General features: G+C 47.5%; 1 protein-coding gene across 1 annotated transcript; it reads right to left on the reverse strand.

Moving 5' to 3' along the window:
- Nucleotides 1–415: 415 nt before the first annotated feature.
- LOC121530688 (sorting nexin-18-like) lies at nucleotides 416–22008 on the reverse strand. Its single transcript, XM_041835846.2, has 3 exons — nucleotides 20602–22008; nucleotides 19632–20101; nucleotides 416–1746 (listed from the first exon to the last, which is right to left on the reverse strand). Exons 1-3 carry the CDS (start codon nucleotides 21642–21644, stop codon nucleotides 1493–1495), a joined length of 1767 nt encoding a protein of 588 aa, XP_041691780.1. The 5' UTR covers nucleotides 21645–22008; the 3' UTR covers nucleotides 416–1492.
- Nucleotides 22009–23326: the final 1318 nt, after the last annotated feature.

The following is a 23326-nucleotide window of genomic DNA, read 5'->3' on the forward strand; positions in this document are numbered from 1 at the left end:
GTAGGGAATATGAAGCTATTTTGGGACGCACCCTACGAGGAGCTCGAGTGTTACCAGAAGGCAGCGTTTTAACAGTTAAAGCCACCAACAGCACTGCTATTCAGTAGAGAGACTCCCTCTGAACAAGTCACTGTCACTGGACAGTGGAACTTTACATTAACTATACTCCCGAGTGGCGCAGTGGTCTAAGGCACTGCATCGCAGTGCTAGCTGTGCCACTAGAGATCCTGGTTCGAATCCAGGCTCTGTCGTAGCCGGCCGTGACCGGGAGACCCATGGGGCGGCGCACAATTGGCCCAGCGTTGTCCAGGGTAGGGGAGGGAATGGCCGGCAGGGATGTAGCTCAGTTGGTAGAGCATGGTGTTTGCAACGCCAGGGTTGTGGGTTCGATTCCAGTATAAAAAATAATAAAAATGTATGCACTAACTGTAAGTCGCTCTGGATAAGAGCGTCTGCTAAATGACTTAAATGTAAATGTTAACTAGTCACTGTATACCACTTTACATTAACTAGTCACTGTATACCACTTTACATTAACTAGTCACTGTATACCACTTTACATTAACTAGTAACTTGGTCACTTTGTTAAAAGGTTAAGGCTACACAGTGTGATCTACAAGGTTAAGAACGCCATACCTTCTAATGTTTAACATAAGGTAGTTTAAGAAGCAGCAGCAGGGATATAACTTCACACACCATATATTGTTTTCCCATCTGTCTTAAGTCACGATTCCGATAATAGCACTTCCACCCACTCGCTAGACTACTACACCTACCAACCAATCACGATGAGGATAGCCCTCGTTAATCAATAAATACAACCAAACATATAGAAGCTTTGTAACCTTCTGCTTTGCAGTCTCACGTCTGAGTTTCTCAAATACTATACCACCCCAGTGTTTCCTCTGCATAGAAAAGTATTGGGCTGGCCGCCTCAGTGTTTTTGTTCGGTCCGCCTATGTCCAAACAGTAAAAATTGATTTTGTTAGAATGTTTGAGTCACTCAGATAGCATAAGCCATGGCAAAAATGTGTAGAATTACAGGAAATTAGCTTTAAACTGCAAATGTTCTCTCAGCCACATGGCAAAATGTGTAGAATTACAGGAAATGTGCTTTAAAACAGATACAGTTTGTCACGCCCATGGCCACGCCCCTGCCACGCCCACCACCTAAACAAAGCCAAATGTCAACTCAAGCCCCTTAAACTGTAGCCACCATCCATGGAATCAACATCCAGGCTTCAGGAAACAATCCAGCCTTCAGGTTTGTCAGTGTTGTCTGTGTTTTCTCACAGTGGATTGTATTGCTGTTTGGCGGTTGACGGTAATGTCTAACTGGGGCTTCGATGATTGGCTGACTGAGGGAAGTCAAGGGTCAGATCTGGACCAATCATGGGGGGGGGGGGTTCTCGGTTCTGAGATCTCGACCAATCAGAATGTGGTCAATCAGATCTAGACCAATCAGGGATGTTCCTCCGTCCCCCCCTCTGCTCTAAGCGTTGTCATACTTCTGCAGGGCCTCCTCCAGCTTGCCGGTGACCTTCTGGAAGAAGCCAATCTGCTCTGTTAGATACTGCTGCATCTGGGCCTTGAAGTCCCTCACCCTGATCTGGTGGAAGTGCTGGATCTCTGCCAGCGTGGCAAAGGAGATGATGTTGCAGCGTTCGTTGACGCCTTCCGCCTGGGCAGCGTCCATCTTGCCTTCCTCAACGTGCTTCTGGGATTCCTTCACCTTGGTCAGTGCTCCTGGAGACAGAGGAGAGAGAGGTGAGGGTTAGTGTTCATGGAGAGAGAGGTGAGGGTTTGTGCTCCTGGAGAGGGTCAGTGCTCCTGGAGACAGAGGAGAGAGAGGTGAGGGTTAGTGTTCATGGAGAGAGAGGTGAGGGTTAGTGCTCCTGGAGAGAGGGGAGAGGGTTAGTGCTCCTGGAGAGGGTTAGTGCTCCTGGAGAGGGTTAGTGCTCCTGGAGAGAGAGGAGAGGGTTAGTGCTCCTGGAGAGGGTTAGTGCTCCTGGAGAGAGAGAAGAGGGTTAGTGCTCCTGGAGAGAGGGGAGAGGGTTAGTGCTCCTGGAGAGGGTTAGTGCTCCTGGAGAGAGGGGAGAGGGTTAGTGCTCCTGGAGAGAGGGGAGAGGGTTAGTGCTCCTGGAGAGAGAGGAGAGGGTTAGTGCTCCTGGAAGAGAGAGGAGAGGGTTAGTGCTCCTGGAGAGAGAGGAGAGGGTTAGTGCTCCTGGAGAGGGTTAGTGCTCCTGGAGAGGGTTAGTGCTCCTGGAGAGAGGGGAGAGGGTTAGTGCTCCTGGAGAGAGAGGAGAGGGTTAGTGCTCTTGGAGAGAGGGGAGAGGGTTAGTGCTCCTGGAGAGAGGGGAGAGGGTTAGTGCTCCTGGAGAGAGGGGAGAGGGTTAGTGCTCCTGGAGAGAGGGGAGAGGGTTAGTGCTCCTGGAGAGAGAGGAGAGGGTTAGTGCTCCTGGAGAGAGGGGAGAGGGTTAGTGCTCCTGGAGAGAGGGGAGAGGGTTAGTGCTCCTGGAGAGGGTTAGTGCTCCTGGAGAGGGTTAGTGCTCCTGGAGAGAGGGGAGAGGGTTAGTGCTCCTGGAGAGGGTTAGTGCTCCTGGAGAGGGTTAGTGCTCCTGGAGAGAGGGGCGGAAACAACAGAATAGAGGGTTAAGTCTCAATTGACAGCCAGTTCACATATGTGCATAGTGTGGGAAAATAGTCTGTGAGTCGCCATTTTTATCGACTTTATAAAAGGGATTACAAAATTACATATTGGTTTCCTTACCCTGTAAATTGTCTTTGGACAAGGTATGACAGCAATTCATGCTTTGATTTAGTTTCCCTGACACGTTTTCCACATGCTAACATTTTAGCATTTGGGGCACAATATCAGGATTTAAATTGCACATCATGTTCAAAACATCTATAAGAAACTTTGTTGAGCTTCACAATGAATTTGAGATACTTTCGGATGATTTGGAGATGATGCGCGAAAAAATGCCATTATCGGTCCCATGACTTGAATGGGATTTGTGCCACAAATGCTAAAACATTAGCATGTGGAAACAGTGCCAGTGAAAACTAAATCCGAAGCATGGGATTGCCGTCATAGAAACCAATGTGCCATTTTGTAATTTGGGTGATCTATCCCTTTAGGAGGAAGAGGCTGGGTTCCAAAGTCAACATAACAACATAACGTTACCATTACACAGACATATAATACTACATAGCCTCACATATAAAAGACACTTCCATTAAAACCTCTCATAGCAGAGGAGATCATTGTAGATCTAAAACGGTCCAGATGACGTGGAGGGCTCGACCAAAAATAGTCTCCAGATTCCTGGCGGGAACAACCTGTTCCCATCGGCCTGAGATCTGACTAGGCCTGAGTCTATGGGCATTATTATTTTTGGCTATGAGAATGGGTCTGAAAGGGGGGGGGGACTAAAGCTTAAAAATACCAATGTATTACCGCACAGACCTGGTCTATAGCCATGGGAGGGGATTTAAAGCACAGGCATGGCTTTTCAAACAATAAATATAGTCCAGGGCACTGACAGAAGCCAACAGAACAAGGGAAGGGGAATTCATTTGTTTGTTTTTTTGTTACTTTGGGATATTCTTTATTTACGTGCATAAGCAATGCTACTTCATTAACCGAAACAAACAATATTGTGAATATTAAGCTAGTCAACCAATATAGCTGGCTAAACAAGACCTTACTGAACCTCTCTTTTGGAAAGGAGGAGTAGGTTTTGGTTCTCACCATTACACAACTTCACCCCTTTCATTTCCAACTTGTATGCCTAAACAATGTGTGACCCAGCTGACCAGACAGCTGCATCCGACTTAGCTTCTGCTCGACTGAAGCGTGCACAAATAATTAGCACAAAATCAGAGGAAGAAACAAAGTACATTAGATACCAACTAGCCAAGCTCTGTTTCCACACGTCTGACTGTCTAATCTAGTCTGGACTAAACTCTCCCCCTAACCCTACTCTCTCTCTCTCCCCCTAACCCTACTCTCTCTCTCCCCCCCTAACCCTACTCTCTCTCCCCCTAACCCTACTCTCTCTCTCCCCCTAACCCTACTCTCTCTCCCCCCTAACCCTACTCTCTCCCCCCTAACCCTCTCTCTCTCCCCCTAACCCTACTCTCTCTCTCTCCCCTACTCTCTCTCTCTCTCTCCCCCTACTCTCTCTCTCTCTCCCCCTAACCCTACTCTCTCTCTCTCTCCCCCTAACCCTACTCTCTCTCTCTCCCCCCTAACCCTACTCTCTCTCTCTCCCCCTACTCTCTCTCTCTCTCTCTCTCTCTCTCTCTCTCTCTCCCCTACTCTCTCTCTCTCTCCCCTAACCCTCTCTCTCTCTCTCTCCCCTAACCCTACTCTCTCTCTCTCTCCCCTAACCCTACTCTCTCTCTCTCCCCTAACCCTACTCTCTCTCTCTCCCCCTAACCTACTCTCTCTCTCCCCCTAACCCTACTCTCTCTCTCTCCCCTAACCCTACTCTCTCTCTCCCCTAACCCTACTCTCTCTCTCCCCCTAACCCTACTCTCTCTCTCCCCCTAACCCTACTCTCTCTCTCTCCCTCCCCCTACTCTCTCTCCCCCCTAACCCTACTCTCTCTCTCCCCCTAACCCTACTCTCTCTCTCCCCCTAACCCTACTCTCTCTCTCTCCCCCTAACCCTACTCTCTCTCCCCCTAACCCTACTCTCTCTCTCCCCCTAACCCTACTCTCTCTCTCCCCTAACCCTACTCTCTCTCTCTCCCCCTAACCCTACTCTCTCTCTCCCCCTAACCCTACTCTCTCTCTCCCCTAACCCTACTCTCTCTCTCTCCCCCTAACCTCTCTCTCTCTCTACCCCTACTACTCTCTCTCTCCCCCTAACCCTACTCTCTCTCTCTCCCCTAACCCTACTCTCTCTCTCCCCCTATATCTCTCTCTCTCCCCTAACCCTACTCTCTCTCTCCCCTAACCCTATCTCTCTCTCTCTCCCCCTAACCCTACTCTCTCTCTCCCCCCTAACCCTACTCTCTCTCTCCCCCTACTATCTCTCTCTCCCCCTAACCCTACTCTCTCTCTCCCCCTAACCCTACTCTCTCTCTCTCCCCTAACCCTACTCTCTCTCTCTCCCTAACCCTACTCTCTCTCTCTCCCCTAACCCTACTCTCTCTCTCTCCCCTAACCCTACTCTCTCTCTCCCCTACTATCTCTCTCTCCCCTAACCCTACTCTCTCTCTCCCCTAACCCTACTCTCTCTCTCCCCCCTAACCCCTACTCTCTCTCTCCCCCTAACCCTACTCTCTCTCTCCCCCTACTATCTCTCTCTCCCCCTAACCCTACTCTCTCTCTCCCTACCTACTCTCTCTCTCTCCCCCTAACCCTACTCTCTCTCCCTACTACTCTCTCTCTCTCCCCCTAACCCTACTCTCTCTCTCTCCCCTAACCCTACTCTCTCTCTCCCCCTAACCCTACTCTCTCTCTCTCCCCCTACTATCTCTCTCTCCCCCTAACCCTCTCTCTCTCTCCCCTAACCCTACTCTCTCTCTCCCCCTACTCCCTACTCTCTCTCTCCCCCTAACCCTACTCTCTCTCTCTCTCCCCTAACCCTACTCTCTCTCTCTCTCCCTACTCTCTCTCTCCCCCTAACCCTACTCTCTCTCTCCCCCTACTCTCTCTCTCTCTCCCCCTAACCCTACTCTCTCTCTCCCCCTAACCCTACTCTCTCTCTCTCCCCCTAACCCTACTCTCTCTCTCTCCCCCTAACCCTACTCTCTCTCTCTCCCCTAACCCTACTCTCTCTCTCTCCAACCCTACTCTCTCTCCCCCTAACCCTACTCTCTCTCTCTCTCCCCCTAACCCTACTCTCTCTCTCCCCTAACCCCTACTCTCTCTCTCTCTCCCCCTAACCCTACTCTCTCTCTCCCTCTAACCCTACTCTCTCTCTCTCTCCCCCCTAACCCTACTCTCTCTCTCTCCCCTAACTCTACTCTCTCTCTCTCTCTCCCCCTAACCTACTCTCTCTCTCTCTCTCCCCCTAACCCTCTCTCTCTCTCCCCTACTCTCTCTCTCTCTCCCCCTAACCCTCTCTCTCTCTCTCCCCCTAACCCTACTCTCTCTCTCCCCTACTATCTCTCTCTAACCCTACTCTCTCTCTCTCCCTACTCTCTCCCTCTAACCCCTACTCTCTCTCTCCCCTCTAACCCTACTCTCTCTCTCCCCCTAACCCTACTCTCTCTCTCCTCCCTACCCTCTCTCTCTCTCCCCTAACTCTCTCTCTCTCTCCCCCTACTCTCTCTCTCCCTAACCCTCTCTCTCTCTCCCCTAACCCTACTCTCTCTCTCCCCTAACCCTACTCTCTCTCTCTCTCCCTACTATCTCTCTCCCTACTCTCTCTCTCTCCCCTAACCCTACTCTCTCTCTCTCCCCCTACTATCTCTCTCCCCCCTAACCCTACTCTCTCTCTCCCCCTAACCCTACTCTCTCTCCCCCTAACCCTACTCTCTCTCTCCCCTACTCTCTCTCTCCCCTAACCCTACTCTCTCTCTCTCTCCCCTAACCCTACTCTCTCTCTCTCCCCTAACCCTACTCTCTCTCTCTCTCTCCCTACTCTCTCTTCTCTCCCCCTAACCCTACTCTCTCTCTCTCCCTAACCCTACTCTCTCTCTCTCTCCCTAACCCTACTCTCTCTCTCTCCCCCTAACCCTACTCTCTCTCTCTCCCCTAACCCTACTCTCTCTCTCTAACCCTACTCTCTCTCTCTCCCTACTCTCTCTCTCTCTAACCCTACTCTCTCTCTCCCCCTAACCCTACTCTCTCTCTCCCCCTAACCCTACTCTCTCTCTCCCCCTAACCCTACTCTCTCTCTCCCCCCTAACCCTACTCTCTCTCTCCCCCTAACCCTCTCTCTCTCTCTCCCCCTAACCCTACTCTCTCTCTCTCCCCCTAACCTACTCTCTCTCCCTAACCCTACTCTCTCTCTCTCTCTCTCCCCCTAACCCTACTCTCTCTCTCTCTCCCCTAACCCTACTCTCTCTCTCTCCCCTAACCCTACTCTCTCTCTCCCCTAACCCTACTCTCTCTCTCTCTCTCTCTCCCCCTAACCTCTCTCTCTCTCTCCCCCTACTCTCTCTCTCTCTCCCCTAACCCTACTCTCTCTCTCCCCCTAACCCTACTCTCTCTCTCTCTAACTACCTCTCTCTCTCCCTAACCCTACTCTCTCTCTCTCCCCCTAACCCTACTCTCTCTCTCTCTCCCCTAACCCTACTCTCTCTCTCTCTCCCCCTAACCCTCTCTCTCTCTCCCCCTAACCCTATCTCTCTCTCTCTCTCTCTCTCCCCTAACCCTACTCTCTCTCTCTCCCCCTAACCCTACTCTCTCTCTCTCCCCCTAACCCTACTCTCTCTCTCTCCCCCTAACCCTACTCTCTCTCTCTCTCTCTCTCTCTCTCCCCTAACCCTACTCTCTCTCTCTCCCCCTAACCCTACTCTCTCTCTCCCCCCTAACCCTACTCTCTCTCTCTCTCTCTCTCTCTCTCTCCCCCTAACCCTACTCTCTCTCTCTCTCCCCCTAACCCTACTCTCTCTCTCTCCCCTAACCCTACTCTCTCTCTCTCCCCTAACCCTACTCTCTCTCTCCCCTCTAACTCTACTCTCTCTCTTCCCTAACTCTCCTCTCTCTCTCCCCCTACCCCTACTCTCTCTCTCTCTCTAACCCTACTCTCTCTCTCTCTCCCCCTAACCCTCTCTCTCTCTCTCCCTCTCTCTCTCTCTCCCCCTACTCTCTCTCTCCCCCCCCCTACTCTCTCTCTCTCTCCCCTAACCCTACTCTCTCTCTCCCCTCTAACCCTACTCTCTCTCTCTCCCCCTAACCCTACTCTCTCTCTCTCCCCCTAACCCTACTCTCTCTCTCTCCCCCTAACCCTCTACTCTCTCTCCCCCTAACCCTACTCTCTCTCTCCCCCTAACCCTACTCTCTCTCTCTCTCTCTCTCTCTCTCCCCCTAACCCTACTCTCTCTCTCCCCCTAACCCTACTCTCTCTCTCTCCCCTAACCCTACTCTCTCTCTCTCCCCCTAACCCCTACTCTCTCTCTCTCTCTCTCTCTCTAACCCCTACTCTCTCTCTCTCTTCCCTAACCCTACTCTCTCTCTCCCCCCCTAACCCTACTCTCTCTCTCCCCCTAACCCTACTCTCTCTCTCCCCCCTAACCCTACTCTCTCTCTCTCTCTCTCCCTCTAACCCTACTCTCTCTCTCCCTAACCCTACTCTCTCTCTCCCCCTAACCCTACTCTCTCTCTCCCCCTAACCCTACTCTCTCTCTCCCCCTAATCCCTACTCTCTCTCTCTCCCCCTAACCCTACTCTCTCTCTCTCTCCCCTAACCCTACTCTCTCTCCCCCTACTCTCTCTCTCTCTCCCCTAACCCTACTCTCTCTCTCCCCCTAACCCTACTCTCTCTCTCCCACCCTACTCTCTCTCTCTCCCCTAACTCTCTCTCTCTCTCCCCCTAACCCTACTCTCTCTCTCTCCCCCTAACCCTACTCTCTCTCTCTCTCCCCTAACCCTCTCTCTCTCTCTCCCCCCTAACTCTCTCTCTCTCCCTCTCTCTCTCTCTCTCCCCCTAACCCTACTCTCTCTCTCTCCCCCTACCTCTCTCTCTCCCCCCCTAACCTCTCTCTCTCTCTCCCCCTAACCCTACTCTCTCTCTCCCCCTAACCCTACTCTCTCTCTCTCCCCCTAACCCTACTCTCTCTCTCCTAACCCTACTCTCTCTCTCCTAACCCTACTCTCTCTCTCTCCCCCTAACCCCTACTCTCTCTCTCTCTCCCCTAACCCTACTCTCTCTCTCACCCTACTCTCTCTCTCTCTCTCTCCCCCTAACCCTACTCTCTCTCTCCCCTAACCCTACTCTCTCTCCCCCTAACCCTACTCTCTCTCCCCCTAACCCTACTCTCTCTCTCTCCCCCTAACCCTACTCTCTCTCTCTCCCCCATAACCCTACTCTCTCTCTCTCCCCCCAAACCCTACTCTCTCTCTCTCCCATACTCTCTCTCTCCCCCTAACCCTACTCTCTCTCTCTCCCTAACCCTACTCTCTCTCTCTCTCTCTCTCCCCTAACCCTACTCTCTCTCTCTCCCCTAACCCTACTCTCTCTCTCTCCCCCTAACCCTACTCTCTCTCTCTCTCTCTCTCTCTCCCCTAACCCTACTCTCTCTCTCTCTCTCTCCCCCTAACCCTACTCTCTCTCTCTCTCCCTACTCTCTCTCTCCCCCTAACCCTACTCTCTCTCTCCCCCTAACTACTCTCTCCCCTAACCCTACTCTCTCTCTCTCTCCTCCCCCTAACCCTACTCTTTCTCTCCTCTACTCTCTCTCTCTCCCCCTAACTCTACTCTCTCTCTCCTCCCTAACCCTAACCCTACTCTTTCTCTCCCTAACCCTATCTCTCTCTCTCTCCCCTAACTCTACTCTCTCTCTCCCCCTAACCCTACTCTCTCTCTCCCCTACTCTACTCTCTCTCCCCCTACCCTCTCTCTCTCTCTCCCCTAACCCTACTCTCTCTCTCTCTCCCCTAACCCTCTCTCTATCTCTCCCCTAACCTCTCTCTCTCTCTCCCCTACTCTCTCTCTCTCTCCCCTACTTCTCTCTCTCTCTCCCCCTAACCCTCTCTCTCTCTCTCCCCTAACCCTACTCTCTCTCTCTCCCCTAACCCTACTCTCTCTCTCTCCCCCTAACCCTACTCTCTCTCTCTCCCTAACCCTACTCTCTCTCTCTCCCTAACCCTACTCTCTCTCCCTAACCCTACACGCGCCGAATACAACAGGTGTAGACATTACAGTGAAATGCTTACTTACAAGCCCTTAACCAACAATGCAGTTTTAAAAAAGTGTTAAACAAGCAAAGGCAAGAAGTGTCTGATGTAGGATGTGTTTAACATTTAGGACTAGTTAGAGACTACTGTTTGATTGAGAGAGAGAGAGAGACAGAGAAAGAGAGAGAGGCAGAGAGAGAGAGAGAGAGAGAGAGAGAGAAGGAGGAAGAGAGAGAGAGAAGGAGGAAGAGAGAGAGAGAGAAGAGAGAGAGAGAAGGAGGAAGAGAGAGAGAGAGAGAGAGAGAGAGAGAGAGAGAGAGAGAGAGAGAGAGAGAGAGAGAGAGAGAGAGAGAGAGAGAGAGAGAGAGAGAGAGAGAGAGAGAGAGAGAGAGAGACAGAGAGACAGAGAGACAGAGAGAGAGAGAGAGAGAGAGAGAGAGAGAGAGAGAGAGAGAGAGAGAGAGAGAGAGAGAGAGAGAGAGAGAGAGAGAGAGAGAGAGAGAGAGAGAGAGAGAGAGAGAGAGAGAGAGAGAGAGAGAGAGAGAGAGAATGAGGAAGAGAGACAGAGAGAGAGAGAGAGAGACAGACAGAGAGAGAGAGAGACAGACAGACAGAGAGACAGAGAGAGAGAGAGAGAGAGAGAGAGAGAGACAGAGAGAGAGAGAGACAGAGAGAGAGAGAGAGAGAGAGAGAGAGAGAGAGAGGCACTCAGACTCATGGAGCAGGTTTGGTTGATTCGACCTACTGCTAAAGGCACTATTCTACTTCCTGTTCAGTTGGTGGGGCTGGGGCGGAAGCATAGCTTAGGCCTACATTAGCAAATTTAAATATAGCTGGGAGTATTTAGCCTACACAAATATTCATGGGATTGTCATGGGATTGTTGACATACAGTAGGTGTAGGGTTGTACCATTCTGGAAACTTTCCACAAATACGCTTTTATTCCACTTCAGAAAACCCAGGTTGGATGATCCCAGGTTGGAGGATCCCTCCCAGTTTAAGCCTATTCCCTCATTATTCCAGAAACCCTCCAACTAGGCTTTCTGATCAAACAGGTAATTTGGGGAAAGTTTTGGAATATCCGCAACCCTACACAGGTCTGTTCTAAAACATTAAAAGATAGGGGGGAAACTAGTGAAACCCCAGTCATGGTACAGCCATCTCAGAGCCAGTGAAACCCCAGTCATGGACTAGCCATCTCAGAGCCAGTGAAACCCCAGTCATGGACTAGCCATCTCAGAGCCAGTGAAACCCCAGTCATGGACTAGCCATCTCAGAGCCAGTGAAACCCCAGTCATGGACTAGCCATCTCAGAGCCAGTGAAACCCCAGTCATGGTACAGCCATCTCAGAGCCAGTGAAACCCCAGTCATGGACTAGCCATCTCAGAGCCAGTGAAACCCCAGTCATGGACTAGCCATCTCAGAGCCAGTGAAACCCCAGTCATGGTACAGCCATCTCAGAGCCAGTGAAACCCCAGTCATGGACTAGCCATCTCAGAGCCAGTGAAACCCCAGTCATGGACTAGCCATCTCAGAGCCAGTGAAACCCCAGTCATGGACTAGCCATCTCAGAGCCAGTGAAACCCCCAGTCATGGACTAGCCATCTCAGAGCCAGTGAAACCCCAGTCATGGACTAGCCATCTCAGAGCCAGTGAAACCCCAGTCATGGACTAGCCATCTCAGAGCCAGTGAAACCCCAGTCATGGACTAGCCATCTCAGAGCCAGTGAAACCCCAGTCATGGACTAGCCATCTCAGAGCCAGTGAAACCCCAGTCATGGACTAGCCATCTCAGAGCCAGTGAAACCCCAGTCATGGACTAGCCATCTCAGAGCCAGTGAAACCCCAGTCATGGTACAGCCATCTCAGAGCCAGTGAAACCCCTCATGAGTTCAGACATGTTGTTGGCCTTTCAGGGGGAGGGAGTGAAATTCTCTTCACCTTTCTGGCATGCAGCCAACCTTCCTGCATGACTCTGCCCTGGGATTTGGTGTCATTTAGTGAACTCAGTCACCATGAGTAATGGCCTCTGTCAAAATAAAGAGCTGGGATTGGTCTGTCCCTGACATAAAGACCTTTCATTGGCCAATCATCAAATTGTAAGAGAACGTAAATACACTGACATTGCACTCTGTTGTCTACTCTCCCACAGAGAACTCACAAGAAACAGGAAATGCCTGTTTTTGCAATAGAGGTCTAATGGTCATTTCTCCATGTGTAACAAACCTAACATAGGCTATATCACGTCTGGGTGATGTTGGTTTGGTGTTTGTGTAAAGTTTATGAGCCTGCGGGAAATAATTACCTTCTCCTAGGACATACATCTACTCAATTCCATTCTATTCAGACCTAACATACTTGCATTATAATCTATTCTACTCTATTCCAGACTCCACAGAAAAACAGGAAATGTCTGTTTTTGTAATAGAAGTGCAATGGTCCCTTCTCAATGCCATGTGCAACAAAGCTAACGTCTCTCTCTTTAAAGTGGAACTGACAGCGTTTAAACTACTTTGCAGATATGAAACAAACAGACAATAATAATAATCAGTCAAAAATACAAAAATTTCCAGTTTATGCTTCAAAACCAACTTTATAAGAGGTTTTAAAAATAGGTTATATTTGAAACATCGTTCCATAACGTACACTAAGACATTGTTGGCAGAATAGATACAGTGGGGGAAAAAAAGTATTTAGTCAGCCACCAATTGTGCAAGTTCTCCCACTTAAAAAGATGAGAGAGGCCTGTAATTTTCATCATAGGTACACGTCAACTATGACAGACAAATTGAGAAAAAAAATTCTCCAAAAAAATCACATTGTAGGATTTTTAATGAATTTATTTGCAAATTATGGTGGAAAATAAGTATTTGGTCACCTACAAACAAGCAAGATTTCTGGCTCTCACAGACCTGTAACTTCTTCTTTTAAGAGGCTCCTCTGTCCTCCACTTGTTACCTGTATTAATGGCACCTGTTTGAACTTGTTATCAGTATAAAAGACACCTGTCCACAACCTCAAACAGTCACACTCCAAACTCCACTATGGCCAAGACCAAAGAGCTGTCAAAGGACACCAGAAACAAAATTGTAGACCTGCACCAGGCTGGGAAGACTGAATCTGCAATAGGTAAGCAGCTTGGTTTGAAGAAATCAACTGTGGGAGCAATTATTAGGAAATGGAAGACATACAAGACCACTGATAATCTCCCTCGATCTGGGGCTCCACACGCAAGATCTCACCCCATGGGGTCAAAATGATCACAAGAACGGTGAGCAAAAATCCCAGAACCACACGGGGGGACCTAGTGAATGACCTGCAGAGCGCTGGGACCAAAGTAACAAAGCCTACCATCAGTAACACACTACACCGCCAGGGACTCAAATCCTGCAGTGCCAGACGTGTCCCCCTGCTTAAGCCAGTACATGTCCAGGCCCGTCTGAAGTTTGCTAGAGTGCATTTGGATGTTCCAGAAGAGGATTGGGAGAATGTCATATGGTCAGATGAAACCAAAATATAACTTTTTTGGTAAAAACTCAACTCGTCGTGTTTGGAGGACAAAGAATGCTGAGTTGCATCCAAAGAACACCATACCTACTGTGAAGCATGGGGGTGGAAACATCATGCTTTGGGGCTGTTTTTCTGCAAAGGGACCAGGACGACTGATCCGTGTAAAGGAAAGAATGAATGGGGCCATGTATCGTGAGATTTTGAGTGAAAACCTCCTTCCATCAGCAAGGGCATTGAAGATGAAACGTGGCTGGGTCTTTCTGCATGACAATGATCCCAAACACACCGCCCGGGCAACGAAGGAGTGGCTTCGTAAGAAGCATTTCAAGGTCCTGGAGTGGCCTAGCCAGTCTCCAGATCTCAACCCCATAGAAAATCTTTGGAGGGAGTTGAAAGTCTGTGTTGCCCAGCGACAGCCCCAAAACATCACTGCTCTAGAGGAGATCTGCATGAAGGAATGGGCCAAAATACCAGCAACAGTGTGTGAAAACCTTGTGAAGACTTACAGAAAACGTTTGACCTGTGTCATTGCCAACAAAGGGTATATAACAAAGTATTGAGAAACTTTTATTATTGACCAAATACTTATTTTCCACCATAATTTGCAAATAAATTCATTAAAAATCCTACAATGTGATTTTCAGGATTTTTTTCTCATTCTGTCTGTCATAGTTGACGTGTACCTATGATGAAAATTACAGGCCTCTCTCATCTTTTTAAGTGGGAGAACTTGCACAATTGGTGGCTGACTAAATGCGCAAAAAAAATGTTTATAGTGCAGGACATTTTCTTTCCATTCGAGAACTTGAAGAAAAAAACATGTGAGTACTCCAGCAGTCGAAACATTTCAAATGCCCATCCCCTGATTGATGAGCTGTTGGTTTGAGGTTTGTGTAAAATGTACAAGCAATTTCCTGCTCAGAGGACAATAAATCTATTATATTCTACAGTATTCTATACAGACATACCACAGACAGACTTGTGCACAAAGCAAGGAAAACATGCTGACATTCCCTAAAAGACGCCCCCCCCCCCCTACCCATTCTGCATCCTAGCAACATCTCTGCTCCACCGCGGTTTAACCCAGATCTGTGGAATTCCTCTAATGCAGAACAGTCGAATACAGATACACAGACAGACAGACAGACAGACAGACGAGAGAGAGAGGTAGAGGGAGACAGGGAGAGAACAGAGAGACGGGGAGAGAGAGAAATATAAAGAGAGAGAACAGACAGACAGGGAGAGAGAGAACGACAGACAGGGAGACAGAGAACGACAGACAGGGAGAGAGAGAACGACAGACAGGGAGAGAGAGAACGACAGACAGGGAGAGAGAGAACGACAGACAGGGAGAGAGAGAACGACAGACAGGGAGAGAGAGAACGACAGACAGGGAGAGAGAGAACGACAGACAGGGAGAGAGAGAACGACAGACAGGGAGAGAGAGAACGACAGACAGGGAGAGAGAGAGAACGACAGACAGGGAGAGAGAGAGAACGACAGACAGGGAGAGAGAGAACGACAGACAGGGAGAGAGAGAGAACGACAGACAGGGAGACAGAGAACGACAGACAGTGAGAGAGAGAACGACAGACAGGGAGAGAGAGCGACGAGACAGGAGAGAGAGAGCGACAGACAGGGAGAGAGAGAACGACAGACAGGGAGAGAGAGAGAACGACAGACAGGGAGAGAGAGAGAACGACAGACAGGGAGAGAGAGAGAACGACAGACAGGGAGAGAGAGAATGACAGACAGGGAGAGAGAGAGAGAACGACAGACAGGGAGACAGAGAACGACAGACAGGGAGAGAGAGAGAACGACAGACAGGGAGAGAGAGAACGACAGACAGGGAGAGAGAGAGAACGACAGACAGGGAGAGAGAGAGAACGACAGACAGGGAGAGAGAGAGAACGACAGACAGGGAGACAGAGAACGACAGACAGGGAGAGAGAGAGAACGACAGACAGGGAGAGAGAGAACGACAGACAGGGAGAGAGAGAACGACAGACAGGGAGACAGAGAACAGACAGACAGGGAGAAAGACAGGGAGCCAGACAGGGTGAGAGAAAGAGACAGACAGGGAGAGAGAGAGAACGACAGACAGGGAGAGAGAGAGAACGACAGACAGGGAGAGAGAGAACGACAGACAGGGAGAGAGAGAACGACAGACAGGGAGAGAGAGAGAACGACAGACAGGGAGAGAGAGAGAACGACAGACAGGGAGAGAGAGAACGACAGACAGGGAGACAGACAGGGTGAGAGAAAGAGACAGACAGGGCTGAACTCTACTCTGCTGCGCTGAACTGTGATGTCCAATGATCGGTACAGATTTGGTCTGGATCAACCAAATGTGGTCTCGTTTGGGGGCGGAGCTCATTAGAATAATAGTCAGTGTGTAGAATAACACCCAAACATGCAAAGGAGGATATTACACGTTCCTACATTTGTACCTATTCAGGATACGTCGCCATGAAGAGCACAACAGCCATAGTAATGTATTTCTGTATAGTACAGATCAGGGACCCATGATGTCATTATGTTACCGGGTGTTAATCCACTTCACTTACTGTAGGTCAATAACCAAAAGAGACTCAAGGTGTCATATCATAGCTGACACCCCATTCTTATTTGCAGAAATCTTTGAATCTGAAATTGGAGAAGATATTTAACAGAGTTTTCCCGAAAACGTGGTCACAAACTGAGGGAGATATTACTGTCATATTTGTTACCAAACTTTGCATCTGCACTGTCCCTCAAGTAAATGTGTTTAAGTTAAATGTTTCAGCGGCAATTGTTAAAAGTAGACTTCTGCAAAGGTAGCTTAGTGGTTAAGAGCGTTGTGCCAGTAACCGAAAGGTCGCTGGTTCTAATCCCCGAGCCGACTAGGTGAAAAATCTGTCGATGTGCCCTTGAGCAAGGCACTTAACCCTAATTGCTCCTGTAAGTCGCTCTGGATAAGAACGTCTGCTAAATGAATAAAAAAAACAACAACAAAAAAAACATTAGAAATAAACATTTCTAAAAATATTTAAGAAAAAAAAAAATAGGTATGGATATTGAACTTGGTAATAAATGGTTTTGTTGGCATACATTTTAAAGTTAAAAAAGTGAGTCTCAGTGTCATTATGTAAAGCTTACCGTGTGCTTCCCAGTCGAAACGGTTCGCGATATATATTATGACAAAAATGTTGTTTGTTTTGGTGTTCGGCAGCGATCGGCAGGTTTTATTTTGGGGCTGTTCCAGCACACAACATTTTTTCTTGAGGCAAACCGAACTTCGGTAGCCAAAGTCTACGCCCCTTCGTCCGTGATTGGTCGTCAGGGATTCTTCAATTAAGTGTTTGTTGTCATCTAACGAGAGACGACAAGTTGATGAAATTTTTTTTGGGGGGAGAAACACTGCAACAGACATCTTCGTTAGATGTAAAATTGCGCGACTAAGACCTCCTCGGCAAAAACTTCAACACTAATTACAAATTTCTTGATTTATTTTAGATTAATTCAGGCTATTTTGAGGAAGTGTTATGGCTATGTTGTTGTACGGGGTCTCAAGAGGGACAAACAGCAATATTGCCAGTGTGCTCGTTTTTTTCAAGCAAATGTATTTTTAAAGGGAGTATGCGAGGCACAGGCGTTCACGTCGCCTAGCGGAGTTCTGCTAGCCGTTCGAATATTTATAAATAAAATAAAATGTAAAAACATTTAGACACATTTTCTCCTCGCCTCCACTCCCGACAGCATGTGCTGCCATATAAATAGATTGAGTAGCGTCCCCATTCAAGTCAATTATGGCATAATGGAAGGCCAGGTGGGAATTGCGAGGGTACCCACAGCAGAGATGGAAGAGGAAGCGAGACATCCTCACTCCCTCATTTTCTCTGTTTCAATGGAAGTCAATAAACTAGGTAGACTACACCCAGGTGCTATCACATTGGGAGAGAACTGACCATTTTTTCAATGATAAAACGGCCTGAGTGAACTTGTATTTATTTATTTATTTAAGGGATAGATCAGCTTTAATATTACATATAGATTGTGGCTTCTATCAAGGTCATTATCTGCATCATTTCCAATCCCCCATATATTTTTGGGTAAATACACACACATATACATATATATTTTTAATATATATATATTTTCCTTCTTTCTTTTTTTCCCCCTAACCCTACCACCCCTCCCCTAATGGGAGTAAACTAATGGACAACAATACTTAGGCTTCTACTTCCAGCTTATAAATACTATATACACAGTACAAAAGTTTGGACACACCTACTCATTCAAGGGTTTTTCTTTATTTTTACTATTTTCTATGTTGTAGAATAATAGTGAAGACATCAAAACTATGAAATAACACATATGGAATTATGTAGTAACCAAAAAAAAGTGTTAAACAAATCAAAATATATTTTATATTTGAGATTCTTCAAAGTAGCCACCCTTTGCCTTGATGACAGCTTTGCAAACCCCCCCCCCCCCAAAAAAAAAGCTTATTATGGTGACCGTGGTCATTTGGCTGGCCAATTACCGCCATTTATCCAAAATGTCCACGACCGTCACAGCCCCAGATACTACTGTAGGTCATGGGTGATAGACTGACTGGCTTTCCTGGCAAACCCTGTGGCATTTTCCGTTGTTCCAGGCTTTAGAAAAAGTGTGTAATGGGCACACTTTTGCACCACAATGACAGCACACACAACCAGCCGTGGAAACACAACGCATCAGCTAAACCACAGGCTGCCTCCCATGTGACTCAGCAGTCAAATGAAACCTGTGTGTGTGTGTGTGTGTGTGTGTGTGTGGTTGTATGGGAGGGCGTGTGGTGTGGGTCAATATCCCATCTCTCATGCAAAGCTGAAGTCCCCTCCTCTCAGTGATAATGGTGAAGACTGCTGCAGAGCTGATAAAGCGACTACGGCCACCATGACAGGTTGAGAAAAAGAAGAAGGCTAGAGGGAGGTACCTTATCAGAAACAAGACATGAAGAAGGCTAGAGGGAGGTACCTTATCAGAAACAAGACATGAAGAAGGCTAGAGGGAGGTACCTTATCAGAAACAAGACATGAAGAAGGCTAGAGGGAGGTACCTTATCAGAAACAAGACATGAAGAAGGCTAGAGGGAGGTACCTTATCAGAAACAAGACATGAAGAAGGCTAGAGGGAGGTACCTTATCAGAAACAAGACATGAAGAAGGCTAGAGGGAGGTACCTTATCAGAAACAAAACAAGAAGAAGGCTAGAGGGAGGTACCTTATCAGAAACAAGACATGAAGAAGGCTAGAGGGAGGTACCTTATCAGAAACAAGACATGAAGAAGGCTAGAGGGAGGTACCTTATCAGAAACAAGACATGAAGAAGGCTAGAGGGAGGTACCTTATCAGAAACAAAACAAGAAGAAGGCTAGAGGGAGGTACCTTGTCAGAAACAAGACATGAAGAAGGCTAGAGGGAGGTACCTTATCAGAAACAAGACATGAAGAAGGCTAGAGGGAGGTACCTTATCAGAAACAAGACATGAAGAAGGCTAGAGGGAGGTACCTTATCAGAAACAAAACAAGAAGAAGGCTCTTAAGCCATTGTCAATTGTTGTTGCTGTCTGACAGCCCATTGGTTGCAACAAAGTCATTTGATCCCTGATGAACCAATATTTACACTCAGTTGCACCCATTCAACTGTTATCACACACATATTTGCAATCAGTGAAGTTAGTAGGACTGAGCCTAGTAGTATGATGATATCAGGGTAGTATAATGACATTACCTTTCTGTACGTGGATGATATCAGGGTAGTATGATGACATTACCTTTCTGTACGTGGATGATAGATATCAGGGTAGTATGATGACATTACCTTTCTGTACGTGGATGATATCAGGGTAGTATGATGACATTACCTTTCTGTACGTGGATGATATCAGGGTAGTATGATGACATTACCTTTCTATACGTGGATGATATCAGGGTAGTATGATGACATTACCTTTCTGTACGTGGATGATATCAGGGTAGTATGATGACATTACCTTTCTGTACGTGGATGATATCAGGGTAGTATGATGACATTACCTTTCTGTACGTGGATGATATCAGGGTAGTATGATGACATTACCTTTCTGTACGTGGATGATATCAGGGTAGTATGACGACATTACCTTTCTGTACGTGGATGATATCAGGGTAGTATGATGACATTACCTTTCTGTACGTGGATGATATCAGGGTAGTATGACGACATTACCTTTCTGTACGTGGATGATATCAGGGTAGTATGATGACATTACCTTTCTGTACGTGGATGATATCAGGGTAGTATGACGACATTACCTTTCTGTACGTGGATGATATCAGGGTAGTTGGCCAGATGTCCCTGGTAAAGCTGTAGCAAATCCATTAACGGGTCCACATCATGTCTGGGCTGCTCTGCAAAGTAGTCTCCGATAGCATCGTATGCCTCTCCGGTGTACGCTATCGCCTGGTTCAACCCCACCGAGTACGCCTGCTGGTCCAGCTCAAACGCCTGCCCCAGGACTTTAAACGCCTGGCCCACTTTCTGGTACTCCTTCTTAAACCCTGTGATCTGTTTCCGGGCGAACTCGTTGGTGGTGGCGTTGACTTGGACCACGCTGTCGTCCATTTTCTTGGTGAAAGCTTTGAAGCCGTCGATCTTGGACTCGACCTCGACCAGGTCCGGGGGGGGTCCGGAGGGGGAGGAGATAGTGAGGAAGAAGTTGGCCCCCACCATCTCGTCCTTCTCCGCTTTCCTCTTCCCCTGCTTCCATGACTTCTCATCTGTACTGTTGAAAATAATAATAATAATAATAATAATAATACATAGGTTTTACATAGCATTTTATTTTGTTTCACAGAGACAGTGAAGAGTGACAGGAAACTAAGAAGGGACACGGTTGGCGTGGGCCAGATTCAAACCCATACCAACACAGGCCAAGCCTACGCGTCTGCTCCGAAGGCAGCAGCAGTTACCACCAGACCATCCCCAGGCTAGCGCTTTTCAATGACCCAAAGACGCTTTACAATAGCCTGAGGGCCAGTCTGTTTGTGCTCTCATGCTAACTCCATTGCTGTCATTATCAAGCCAAACATTACAATTCTATAAAGGAGTATGACATTATTTTATTTTTTGTAATAACTAACTGTAAGTCGCTCTGGATAAGAGCGTCTGCTAAATTACTCAAATGTAAAATGAGTTGGCGAGAGAGCAAAAAAACTGAGTGGCACTCAGGCTAGCTTTACAGAGCAAAGAAACAAGGAGAGGGGAGAGAGGGGAGAGGCCTACCTGTTGCAGGTGAGGAAGTGTTGAAAGACATCACACTTGGACAGGACCGGGTGGCTGGTCATGTGATTCATCCACCATATCAACCCCTTCCTCCGTTTAGAGATGAAGTCCTCCTCAAACCGCCCCGCCGCCTGCTTCTCTGGGATGTGGGGCACCGAGATGACAGGGAACTTCTCCACCAGCCGGGCATAGAGCCAGTCAAAGTGTTTATACCTCCTGTTTACCTGCGTCTGTGTGTGGGTGGGCGTCAGCTTGTAGGCAATGTAACTCTTCATTCCTTTGAACTTGGTCTGCTTGGTGGGGTCGTCGATGGTACAGGCGAAGGGGTACGGGTTTTCCTGCCATTCTGGGCCGTACTGTCCTGTTACAACACAGATCTTATCCCCGTCTTTCACAAACCCAGCTGCCTCACCTAACACGAACGCTTCCCCACCCGATTTCACAAATGTTGAAAACCTATTGAGGTTTCTACTGACCGTTGCAGAGCTCTTGGCTTGTTGAGCGTTGCCACCTCTGGACGTAGACGTTGACACTCTGTATGTAGACGGTCCGTTGCCATCGAAGTCCCCTTGGTAACTACCCCCAACAACCCCGGGCTCGTCCGCCACTGTCGAGCTGTCATCCCAGTCATCGTCCCAGTCTTCGTCGCTGCCCTGGCTGGCTTGATAAATGTGCTGCTGCTGCGGTGCTGGGGCAGGCGGTGAGAACGCTGTAAACCCGGGCGATGTTGCTGATGTTTTGGACAAGTTGTCAGTTTGATTCTGGATTTTATAAGAGGAGGTGTCCCCGAAGCCTCCGGTTGGAATATTGGCGTATCGGGATCCAGATGTGCTGTTGTTGTTAAACGTGGACGCAGTATCGTTCTTCAGGATCTCGACGTAGGACGCGGGGAAGAGTCCTCTCTCGCCTTTGCTGTTGGACCCTTCTAGCCATCCTTCAATGTCCTGTTCGCTGTACAGACTCACTATTTCATTTTCTTTCACTGATATCTCACCGGGGTTTTCGGAATTGAAGTCGTATAAAGCCCTCGCCTTGAGCGCCATAGTTCAACAACAACTGGAGCGCCCAGCGCGCAACAAAATAACCAGCTAGAGCTAGCCAGCAAACTCTCGCAGGCAGGCTAGCCTATCCAAACTACTACAACTCTGTGTACGAAGTTGAGAAGGCACACTGCTTGAAAACTCCCACCGAAATGTCCCTTCTTCAAGCGACCTACTATACAATCCAATTTTATTTTGTTAACGTTAAAATGTGCAATAAAATTCGTGTTATTTCGTCCAGGTTTACCCCGTTTAGACGTGTCGCCTCCTTACCGCCTGTCGCTCTCTCCTCGCAGACTCCCTTCGCCGCGCGTCAACCACACATAATCAGTCTGAATAATCAAGGGTGGAGCTAGGAGGATGAACAATCACCAGGCACACCAATCAAACGCCTCCGCTTTAGTTGATGGGTGGGTGTGGAATTACATTTTACATTTTACATTTTAGTCATTTAGCAGACGCTCTTATCCAGAGCGACTTACAGTTAGTGAGTGCATACATAAAAATAAAAAAAATGTTTTCATACTCATTCAAGTGATGTGATGTGATGTGATTTTCTATAACAGATCAATTCATAGATGGTATCAGAATCCTACTGTCTTTACATGTATTTATTTTATTATCAGAATGTAGCATGGATGTAACAAAACAGTAAACAAATAAAATAGCAATTTAACTATGTAATAACGTTTGTGATTATAATGTAACAATGTATCACTTTTTAATCACATTTGTATCTTCTTTCAAGTCTCTATTTATGGTCTCAGTCAGCCCTCAATGTACAGAACATCTGTTCATACATGTCAGATATCATAAGAGCTACAGTGAAGGGAAAAAAAGTATTTGATCCCCTGCTGATTTTGTACGTTTGCCCACTGACAAAGAAATGATCAATCTATAATTTTAATGGTAGGTTTATTTGAACAGTGAGAGACAGAATAACAACAAAAAAATCCAGAAAAAAACGCATGTCAAAAATGTTATAAATTGATTTGCATTTTAATGGGGGAAATAAGTATTTGACCCCTCTGCAAAACATGACTTAGTACTTGGTGGCAAAACCCTTGTTGGCAATCACAGAGGTCAGACGGGATCAAATACGTTTTTTCCCTCACTGTATGTTCATACATGTCAGATATCATAAGAGCTATATATCAAGTTCTCAATGACTGCCTAGTGACCAACCTCATATGTCTATTTACAATTTAAAGCAAAGTGAACACTTACATTTTGATTTAAATACAGCCTTTATGCTGTTAAGTACTTCAGTAACATTAGTACCCAATAGCATGATATAGCAAAGTAAAATCAGATAGAAATGTAACAATAACTATGGTTAGAGAAATAGTTGAATAACATAATTAATTTCACAAAACATAATACAATCAATCACTTATGTTAGCGGTATTGTAGTATCTGTTCAGGTCTGTGTGTACTTTAACTCACATTCTTACCTAATCAATAGAGTCATAATCAATAGTCTATAATTAATAGTTCTCCTCCTCCTCCTCCTCCTCCTCCTCACTTGGTATCCTAACAGGTGTCCTCTGTTTAGACTCCACCCCCAGTATCCCAGCATGGCACAGCAGAGCCCTCAGATCCCCCGCCTGCTGCAGTTTCCTCAGGCAGAGGGTGCTGGCGGGTGAAGCTGCGGGTAACAAACCCATGTTCGTCCATTCTGGCTC

This window comes from Coregonus clupeaformis, unplaced genomic scaffold, assembly GCF_020615455.1.
Source record: "Coregonus clupeaformis isolate EN_2021a unplaced genomic scaffold, ASM2061545v1 scaf0897, whole genome shotgun sequence".
In the NCBI taxonomy this organism is placed as follows: Eukaryota; Metazoa; Chordata; class Actinopteri; order Salmoniformes; family Salmonidae; genus Coregonus; species Coregonus clupeaformis.

What these genes read in the sequence shown, in the direction of transcription:
- LOC121530688 (XM_041835846.2), bottom strand. Translation starts at nt 21,644, where the DNA reads ATGGCGCTCAAGGCGAGGGCTTTATACGACTTCAATTCCGAAAACCCC. An exon ending in CACTTCCTCACCTGCAACAG is followed by an intron (nt 20,102 to 20,601) that starts GTAGGCCTCTCC and finishes TATTTTCAACAG; the next exon opens with TACAGATGAGAAGTCATGGA. An exon ending in TATCATCCACGTACAGAAAG is followed by an intron (nt 1,747 to 19,631) that starts GTAATGTCGTCA and finishes CTCTGTCTCCAG; the next exon opens with GAGCACTGACCAAGGTGAAG.